Genomic DNA, 10,928 nt, shown 5'->3' with positions numbered 1-10,928 from the left:
TTCATCAACGCTCCAAAATCCTCCATGACCTCCGCAAGGCATGTCAGGACTGGGGTTTCTTCCAGGTAAATATGTATATATATATATATATATACGTACACATGCATGCTAATTAATATAAACTTATTTAGTGCATTCTGTTTTCTTCGAGCTATTATTCTATTGTATGGACTTAAAGAGGGAGTCTTATCGATGAGGTTTTTGTGTATTTTCTAACTGTGAATAGATTTCGACGTAATTTTGTTTTATATGACCGTATATTTTGGTAGTTATTTAAACATCAGCAAATTTTTAGAAAATTTCAAATAATTTTTAATACTGAACATTAAATTCAAATATGTTGTTTTGCACGGGTAAAAAAATTAGTGATACATGCAATAATCTGTTTTGAACCTAGTTTTCAGCATTGTAGGTAGGATGCCCTATCTAACTACAAAATACACGATTTAAAAAAAAAACGTGCCAAAACCTATTCACGGAACGGGAATACACATGAGTTCTACTGGTGGAGCTCTTTTTGAAGATCGTATAGTAGAATCTCCCCATATATATACACACTCACATATATATATATATGATGTTTCCACATGTTGTTTTCTACGCCCATAAAAATATTACTCACGCATGCAAAAATTTATTTTGAATTTAGTTTTCAGTACTGTAAATTATTCGAAATTTTCTTAAAATTTGCGAGATGCTCTAAATAACTATAAAATACACGATCATAAAAAGAATCACGAAGAAAATTATCTACGGATCAAGAATATAAATATAATGACTTTTGATGTAATTCTTTGATGAGTTGTGTATTGATTTATCTACTCATTAAATCTTGGCTGAAGTGAGATTATTTATAGTATACAAAATGATGATTGCAAGTGGGGAATCCATCACCCAATAAGAATTCCCCAAACTGCTCCATCATAAATTAAATTGTGAATAATAGTACAAAAAATAATAAAGGAAATTATAGCATTAAATAAAAATATATTCCTGTCTTGCACCATTTATATCCCTAATAATTGTGAATGTACTAAAATAGTCCATAGTCAAAAAAAAAAAAAGGAAAAATTAGCCAACAACAAAACAGCTATAATATGATTTTATACCAACTACGTTATAATGGTATCATAATTAAGTTGATTATAATTAACATGATGATCATGCACATTACATATTATATCATAATGATAATCGTGCATATTATTTTATTAATTTGTCCCTATACGACCAAATGGTCACAATTTTTAAATTTTATCATTGACAATACTTAATTCTAGTAACATGTGAACAAACTTCTTTTTCTATCAATCATTATACTTTATTATTCATTTTTTTTAATAATCATCAACAATATTAAAACTAAAATCATTAGTTACCAATTTTTTAATAATATCATTTGTGTGTTATTTAAGAAATAGACTTTTACTATTTAAAATTATGTGTACACACATGTATATGTTGAAAAAATATATTGTTTTGACAAAATTAAAAAATTAATTTTGATGTACACAAAAGTAAAAATAAATCTAAAATTATATAGACAATATTAAATTAAAAAAAAAAAATCAAGTACTGGCGTAGATGATCATAAATAAAATATTATGTATTAGTTGCCTATAAATGAAACGTAAATGCTTAAGCTCTTCATAACTAAACTAAAGCTAATCATATATATATATATATATACACATTCTATTTCTCTATATATTAAGTTTGTTCAATATCCATGGCTGCAACAGATCATGATGTGTCGATTATGAGTGTGAAAGTAGTGAGCGATGATTGGTTAGATACTACAGTTTCTTCTTCATTGACATCGAAATATGAGTTTGCGGTGAAACCGAGTGATGAAGAAGTAGTGGACTCTGATGACTCTGAGTATTCAATCCCCACCATTGATATCTCCCTTCTCACCTCTCCTGACCTTCATCAACGCTCCAAAATCCTCCATGACCTCCACAAGGCATGTCAGGAATGGGGTTACTTCCAGGTAAATATATATATATATACACACACACACGTACACATGCTAATTCATATAAATTTATTTAGACACGCATGCAATAATCTATTTTGAATCTAGTTTTAAGCACTGCAAATTATTTTTTTAAAAATTTATGAATACTCTAAATAACTACAAAATATATATTCATAAAATAAGTATTGCTGAAAATTATTTACGAGTCGGAAATATACGAGTCCTACTGGTAGGGCTCTTTTTGAAGCCCTACAGTAGAATCTCCACGTATATATACACACTCACATATATATATAATATATATATATATATGTATGATGTTGTTTCTATTATGATGATGATGATGGTTCAGTTGATAAATCATGGAATTTCGGAGACTGTAATGAAGAAAATGATGGAAGCATGTGAGGGTTTTTTCAACATGAGCGAAGAGGAGAAGAAAGAGTTCCAAGGGTCTAGAGACGTGTTGGACCCTATCAATTGGGGAACCAATTTCAATTGCAATACAGTTGGCAAGAAATTCCTTTTTTGGAGGCAATTTTTGAAGCTCTATGTTCATCCTCAATTCAATTCCCCTTACAAACCACTTGGTTTCAGGTACTACTACTATTAATTAATTAATTAACTTATTAGTCACTTATTTATTATTATTAATTAATTAATTAATTTCAGTGAGGTGGCAGAAGAATATTGTAAAAGAACAAGAGAAATATGTGGAGTGTTAATGAGAGCAATGTCTGAGGCATTAGGGTTGGAACCAAATTGCTTAGAGAAGGCAACGAATTGGGATGAAGGATGTGATGTGTTGGCTTCAAACTATTATCCAACTTGTCCAGACCCTGACCAGGTTATTGGACTCCCACCTCACACTGATCCAGGCCTTGTGAATCTTCTTGTCCAAAACGACGTCGGAGGACTTCAATTCCTTCACAAATCAGGAAAATGGGTTCAATGGAAAGCCATGCCTAACACCATTATTGTTGACCTTGGTGAACAAATGCAGGTATATATATATATATATATGTACCTAGCTAGCTAGGCGCCCCCCTATTAAATTTTATACATGTATGTTAACGTTGATGATTTATTATGATGTGACTCTATACAGATCCTTACCAATGACCTGTACAAGAGTGTGACACATAGAGCAGTGGTGAATAACAAAAGCACAAGAATATCAATAGTGTCAGCACATGGACCAGCAGTGAACGCCAAGGTCGTACCAATACCAGAGCTTTTAGAAGCATTGGGCCAAGCCCCGGCTTATCCAGGGATTCCATACAATGAATACTTGCAACTTCAACGAACCTCCCACTCTTTCCTCAAACCCACTCTCGACATAATAAGATTGGAATCATAATCATAATTCAACCCACTTCATCCATGATCACTACTTCCATCTTTATTACCTTAATTGGTTCTATATATACATATATTTTTATGCTTTTCTTGTTCTGAAAAATAATCATGAATGCATGGTTGTCTGTTAGAAATATATAGTAATTTATTTGATGTAATAAGAGTGGACATGATTCTTGATTCATGACCATGCTAGAGTGAGTTGTATTATGTAATATTATAAGTCTTGTGTGTTATAATAATGGAAAATTTGCGGCTAAAATGTTAAGACATCAGTTAGTTTAGTTAGCTATTGTTTCAGTTGGTTGTTCTGCTTTGTAAACTCTCTCATTTTTAGCTTTTCTGTTTTGGTTGTTTCTTATTATGTAAGGTTACCTCTCTCTATATAAGTAAAGGATTTCTCTATTCAGCTAATTCATTCGATCGAGCTTTAAAAGTAACAAAACTTTACTTTTTATTGCATTTTGTAGTTACCAACTCTTAAGTCTTAGTTTTTGTGGTGTTAAATGTACTTAAAATCGTGTGTTTACTTGTGATTAAATACCAAGATTTTTTGCGGTGAAAGTAAAAAAACTTAAAACAATTAAAAAAATACTATGGCAATTTTAAAATTAATTCAATCAAAGCTGAGATTTAATTATATATAAGAACAACTAGTAATATTATTCTATTTAGAGTCAACTAGTAACATTGTTGGCGAGTACTAATAGCATCCATTCAATATCTTTATGAGAAAATAGAGACATTAATAATTTTTTATGAAATTTGAATTGCTAAGACAAAAAAGTAGTACTTTTAGCTCATCATTATTTTGTATGAAGGGAGTTTATTCATTTGTACTTTTAGCTCATCTCAATTATATTAATATGTGTTTTTGCAAAATATATTTTGGTATCTTTTTTTTTCAATAATACTCATTTAGTATTGTGTAGTTTGAAATCATACAAATTTGATACTTAGACTCAGATTCGATAATTAAAATTTTATCCATATAACTAAATTTCCATCAGTTTTATGTAATTAAATAAATAAATTTAAATTTGGAACACATATAATTGAGAGTAGTTTGACTAAATTGACAAAATTTCATCAATTACATTTGAGTTTATGGTACCAAATATGTACGATTTCAAAATATATGGTACAAAATGGGCATTATTGTAAATACATGATACCAAAATGATACTATACAAAAATAGAGGGTACCAAATGGTTACCTACCCTTTTATGAAAGTAGACATTATTATTATTTAATAAATTAAGATTATTTAATTAAAGAATTTAATTAATAATCTCAAATTTATTGGAGCCTGGAATTATAAGTCTATAGGACCCCACAGCGGCTCTATCAACAATATTCAAGGCAAGAGTTGATATAAAGGGAAAAATAGTTTAAAGACATATTTAAGAAGAAATTTGTTATTCGAGCCAAATATGCAATTATATGATAATAGTGATTAATTAATTAATTATAAATTAGTTGTAATTAAAAAAATTAATTAATATTTAATTATTATGTAATTTTTCGAAATGATATTAAATAATTAATTAATTATAATTTTCAAAATTATAATAAATTAAATATTTTTTTTTTGAAATTATTGGTTTTAGTTAATTGGTAGAATTAATTAAATATATTTGTTTGAGTGGGAGATAATAATATGATAAGTTCAAATTGGATTTGAATTTAAAAGATTGATATTTATTCAAATAATTAATTATAATTTGTTAAAAAGATATTTAATTTAAATTTGAATTAACTATGATGTTGTTGGATTTTTATTTGACATTTGAATAAATAATTAAATAAAAATAAAAAAATCAAATGTCCCTAAAATATAGGGTGGTGCATGACCACACACAGTGTGGCGTGTTCTGCATAATTTTCGGGGATAGATTTTTCAATTTTATTTATTTATTTAATTAATAAATTAATTAATGGATAATTCAAAAATGAGTTTTTAGATATTTTCATTAATGAGATAATTAATTAATTAATTAAAAGATAAATTGTAAATTGTTTACAAATTTATTTTTTAAATTTGAATATTTTTTTTTTAAGTAAGATTTATCAGAAAATAAAAGAGATTCAAGATACTCACTTATTCGCTCTGTGAAAATAGAACCATACTTCTCTATCTCTCCCTGAAAAAGATAGAGAACCAATTTCAGGCTTTATTCTCTTGATCTCATGTGTTGAGTACATCAAGTAGAATCACAAATTAACTATCATTTATTCTCTAAGTGCCCACACACTTCTTGAGGTGTAGCGAACATTGTGGAAGATCTTGGTGTGAGTACCTGGGAGTAGCTTGGATAGGAAGTTCGTTCAGATTACGAAAAGATGGCAAGGACACTTGATAGGCATCAAGAGAAATGTTTTATATTTTCTTACTTATGATTAATGTATGTATATTAATGGATCCACATATTTAAATGTAGTTTTATTATGTTACAAAAAAAATTTGTTGTACACTAGGCCAACCCACCACCATTCTGCTGTATATTAGGAAACTCATTCCTAACATATGTTTGTTCAAAAGGTAGAAGACAATAATTGATAGAGCTCGATATAGTTCAATGATTGTATGTGTTGTATTCATAATTATTATTGTGCATCCAATGTGATGCCATGACTCCTTAATTAGTGCTACATGTTTTTCAATTCTCCTCTTCTCTTTACTTAGAAAAGAATTAGATAATTCATCTATCGACTGAGGTTCATAACTGGGTCCATTACTTTCAATGTCTTGTGCCATTTCCCTAAAGTAAGGAGAATTAACAACATTGACATTTAAGCCATTAGCGTAATTAAATCTTCCTACTATGTCATCAACATCTTCCTTCCTAGCACATGCACTTGATAACTCTTCAAAACACAGTTGTTTTACCACATTTTTTAAGCTATATATAGTTTAGCTCTTGAGTTTTTAATTAGGAAATTTTTTTAAAATATGGCTTTTATACCATCAATGTGCAAAAATATTGGAATTATACTTTTCTTAATTTGTATGAGAAAATTTATTAAAGAAAAAATTAAAATATGAGAAACACAATTAGTAGCTAACTAAAATATAGAAGCTAAATTTAAATCCAAAGCACATCAGCCAAATAGGAGTACTATTGTAAATTAGCATTCCACTCTTCTCTCTCTCAAACCCTAGCCACACAAAACCTTTCTCTCTCCAAACCCAGCCGCACGGTTCTCTTTCTCCCATCTTTCTTCTCTTTCATTTTGCCCTAGCCGCCACCTCCCTTGTCCTCCACTGGTCTGCCTCACCATCTCCACCATCATCTTCGACCACCCACCCTCCCCACTTGCGATTCACCTTAGGCGCGCACCTCCGTGAAACCCATCCCAGAACACCCAGTCGCACCATCAACGAACCCAACCCCAATCCGCGCATCTCTATGCGATTCCATTCGCGAGCTCCCAAATCCAAAACGACCAGGCTAGGTTGAGGCAAGGGATGTGCTAGTGGTGGTCGGAGGCGAGGGAGAAGGGTGGTGCCTGGGCTGAGTGCGTTCCGTTGTGCTCGGAGTTGCGCAAAACGATGTGGATGGCTGAGGTTGTGATGGTGTTCTACGCGCAGGGGATGGGGGGTTCTGGTGGTGGTCAGAGGCAAGGGAGGAGGGTGGTTCGTGGTCAGATCTATTTTTTTTCTATCTTCAGGTCTGTGGTAACTAGTTACGTTCATGTTCTTTGTATGTATATTTCTTGGGGTAAATGGTTACCTTCACGTTCTAATGTGTCTATATTTCTGGGTTCTTTATGGTCACTGATTACCTATGTTACTAAAATCAAACATACTTCTTCTTCCTTTTTTTAATGACGAGTTCTTCCTCTTTTTCCTTCAAATATGATGTTTATTTTCATTTCTAATATGAGTGACCCGTCACCCATTTTAGGTAACTAGTTACCCCTCTTATGATAACTGGTTACCCCTCTTATGGCAGAAGGTTACTCCTCTTAGGGTAACTGATTACCCCTCCTGATATATGTTCTTTAACCTAGCTCTATGAATTTTTTTTACATAACTGTGAAAAATAAAACAAGTAAATTGTTACCCCTCCTGATACATGTTATTTAACCTAGCTCTAGGATTTTTTTTTTTTTACGAAATTATGAAAAATCAATCAAGTAACTGGTTACCTTACCTAGACTTTAAACAAAACGTGCAACCTAACCAAAATGAAAAAAAAATGTTTATAATAAATAATAATAAACACAATTCATATTACAAAAAAAATACAAAATTTGCAAAACAACCAAAGAAAAATTTAATATAAAAATAGTTATATAAAATTAATATAAAAAAATAAAATTACAAACATACCCTTCCAAATTAATAAAACTTGATTAAAAGTTAAATTATGGCATAAACAAACTTTTATACAAAAATATGGGAAACTAAACCCATAGAAGTGAAAAATCTTAAAAAAAAAGCCATTGATTAACTTTTCTTGAAAAAATGCCATATTTCTTCAAACTCTATTAAAAATATCGTATAAAATATAATTTTCTCTTTTAATTAATTTATTAAGTTTTATGTAAATTTGAATTTAACAGCTATTTTATAATTTTATAGATTTGTGTGTTTTTAGAATTATTTTTGTTTGAATTATTTCATTTTCTTTCTTTAATTTCTAAGAGTCTTGTTGGAGTTTGGCATTCTTGAAGAAAAGAAAAGAGAAGAAAGAAGTTAAAACTAAAAAGAAATTGTGAAGAAGTGGTATTTTGAAGAAAGAAAAGAAATTTTGCATTTTTAAAGCCAAAAAGGCTGTCAAAGCCCGGTGCTATAGTGGTCCGTGTAGCGACATTGCCCACATGCACCACCCATTTCTGTGTGGCTCTCAGCCCAACAAGCCCCCATAGCCTGGCTCATGTGTCTCTCAGCCCAACAAGCCCATGTGCCATTTGATCACCTCTCCAAAAGAAAAGGCAATTTATAATTAGCTTTTTTTCTTTCTTTTTTTCAGTAACAAATAAATAATTAGCTTTGTTCTTCACAATTCCACCAAATTTCTACACCCCAACTGAAGCGCACTATTTTTTTTTATTTAATTTGTGTGCTTTATTTAATTATTAATTGTTAAGTGTTAGGAATTTATTTTTAATTGTATGAATTGGTTGGTAGAAATTATGTGAATTAAAATTTGTTAATTGTTTTAATTTGTGATTTCTTGATATTTGGTTGTATGCACTAAGCACTAAATCCCTCGTTAGTGGCTTAGTGAAAGGATCTGCTAGATTTTCACTTGTTATCACATAGGATATTGAGATGACTCCTCTTTGAATCAATTCTCTTACATATCCATGTCTTAGACTAATGTGTCTAGACTTCCCATTATACACTCCGCTGTATGCTCTAGCCAATGTCGCTTGGCTATCACAATGTATCGATATAGTAGATACATTCTCTTTGATTAGAGGAATCTCTATCAACAAATCCCTTAACCATTCGGCCTCTTTGCCGGTAGCAGCTAGAGCTATGAACTCTGCTTCCATAGTAGAATGAGATATACAGGTTTGTTTCTTGGAACCCCAAGAAATTGCACCTCCACCAAGTCTAAATACCCTATCAGTTGTGGACAAGTTGCCCCCAAGATTGGATATCCAACTTGCATATGTATATCCTTCTAATATCGAAGGAAATTTGGAGTAGTGAAGGCTTATTCCTTTGGTTTTCTTGAGATAACCTAGGACTCTTCCAATTGCCTTCCAGTGATCCACACTTGGATTACTTGTAAACCTACTAAGTTTACTTACCGCAAATGCTATATCAGGTCTAGTACACTGGGCAACATACATTAGACTCCTTATAGCACTAGCATACTCCAATTGAGCCAATGCTCTTCCTTCATTCTTCTCAAGTTTTACACTATGATCGAATGTAGTATTGGCATCTTTAACCTTGAGATGGTTAACTTTGTTCAATACTTTCTCAACATAGTGGGCTTGCCCTAACACAAAACCCCCACTATGTTTCTTTACTTTGATACCAAGTACGGTGTCAACTTCCCCAAGATCTTTCATCTTGAAGGTTGATGATAGAAACCTCTTCGTTTCTTCTATCCCTTTCATGCTATTACTTAGAATAAGCATGTCATTCACATATAAGCAAACAATGATCACATATCCCTTACAAGTTTTTGAATACAAACACTTGTCTCCATTGTTATGTCTAAACCCATTAGACATGATGACTTGATCAATCAATATAAGGATTGTAGAAGTCTACAAACTTTATGTTCATATTTTGGTTGGACAAACCCTTCGGGTTGTTCCATATAGACCTCCTCATTGAGGTCACCATTAAGGAATGTCGTTTTGACATCCATTTGATGAACATACAAGTTGTGTATAGAAGCTAAAGCGAACAAGATTCTTATAGAAGTTGTTCTTGCAACAGGCGCATAGGTATCGAAATAATCGATACCCTCTTTTTGCCTAAACCCTTTAGCTACTAATCTAGCTTTAAAGGTTTGAATAGTGCCGTCAGTGTGATATTTTCTCCTAAATACCCACTTACACCCAATTGGCTTAGACCCCGGTGGGAGGTCTACCAATTCCCAAGTGTTGTTGGAAAGAATGGAATCCATCTCATCATTGATGGCTTCTTTCAAAAATGCACTATCTCTCGATTGCATAGTTTCTCTAGAAGTCTTAGGATCATCCTCAACGAGAAGTACAATATGAATTTTCCTAATGACTTCCTCTCTATTTCCTTCTACTATGTAGAATGAAATTCGTTGAGAATCTATCTTATCCACTACTAGACTTTTATGATTTTTAAGCCTTTGACTTCTTCTAGGTTCAAAGGGTTGCTTTACATCCTTTTGAGAATTCTCCTCTTGAGAATCAAATTTGGATGTAGAAGCTTGAGAATTGTTATCATATAACAAATTCTCCTTTAGAGATGTTGAGGCTTGAGAATTATTGTCACATAACATATTCTCAAAAAATTCAACTTCTCTAGATTCAATCACAATATTAGACTCTAAGTCTAATAGCCTATAAGCTTTAGTATTGTTGGCATAACCAACAAAAACACACTTTATGGCTCTTGAACCTAACTATGTTCTATTAGGTTCGTTTTTCTTGCAATATGCAAGACACCCCCACACTTTCAAGTACCCTATGTTGGGTTTTCTTCCTTTCCATAACTCATATGGAGATATCTCTTTTTTTTTTCATTGGTTTTCGATTAAGAATGTGACAAGCGGTTAAAAGCGCTTCACCCCATAAGTCGAAGTTCAACTTAGAAAACACTAACATAGAATTTATCATTTCTAGATAAGTCCTATTTTTCCTTTCGGCAACACCATTGTGTTGTGGTGTATAAGGTGCAGTGCACTCATGGATTATACCATTTTCTTCTCAAAATGTATTGAATTCATTAGAGAAGTACTCTCCTCCTCTATCACTTCTTAGCACCTTAATCTTTTTATTTAGTTGATTTTCAACTTCTAATTTATACAATTTAAAAGCATCTGCTTTAAAAGAAACACAAAGGTATATCTACTAAAATCATCTATAAAAGTAAGAAAATACCTTTTACCACCTCTAGTTAAAACACCATTTAAT

General features: G+C 31.5%; 1 protein-coding gene across 1 annotated transcript; it reads left to right on the top strand.

Moving 5' to 3' along the window:
* Positions 1–1,729: 1,729 nt before the first annotated feature.
* On the top strand, positions 1,730–3,576 carry LOC133792602 (2-oxoglutarate-dependent dioxygenase 19-like). The gene is made up of 4 exons (XM_062230511.1): positions 1,730–1,993; positions 2,334–2,578; positions 2,654–2,984; positions 3,090–3,576. The coding sequence occupies exons 1-4, from the start codon at positions 1,730–1,732 to the stop codon at positions 3,339–3,341; spliced, it is 1,092 nt and encodes a 363-aa protein (XP_062086495.1). The 3' UTR covers positions 3,342–3,576.
* The last annotated feature ends 7,352 nt before the right edge of the window (positions 3,577–10,928 follow it).

The sequence above is a fragment of the Humulus lupulus genome, chromosome 7, assembly GCF_963169125.1.
Source record: "Humulus lupulus chromosome 7, drHumLupu1.1, whole genome shotgun sequence".
Lineage (NCBI taxonomy): Eukaryota > Viridiplantae > Streptophyta > Magnoliopsida > Rosales > Cannabaceae > Humulus > Humulus lupulus.
This window is presented reverse-complemented; position numbering and strand designations above follow the sequence as displayed.

What these genes read in the sequence shown, in the direction of transcription:
- LOC133792602 (XM_062230511.1), top strand. Translation starts at nt 1,730, where the DNA reads ATGGCTGCAACAGATCATGATGTGTCGATTATGAGTGTGAAAGTAGTG. An exon ending in AGGAATGGGGTTACTTCCAG is followed by an intron (nt 1,994 to 2,333) that starts GTAAATATATAT and finishes ATGATGGTTCAG; the next exon opens with TTGATAAATCATGGAATTTC. An exon ending in ACCTTGGTGAACAAATGCAG is followed by an intron (nt 2,985 to 3,089) that starts GTATATATATAT and finishes GACTCTATACAG; the next exon opens with ATCCTTACCAATGACCTGTA.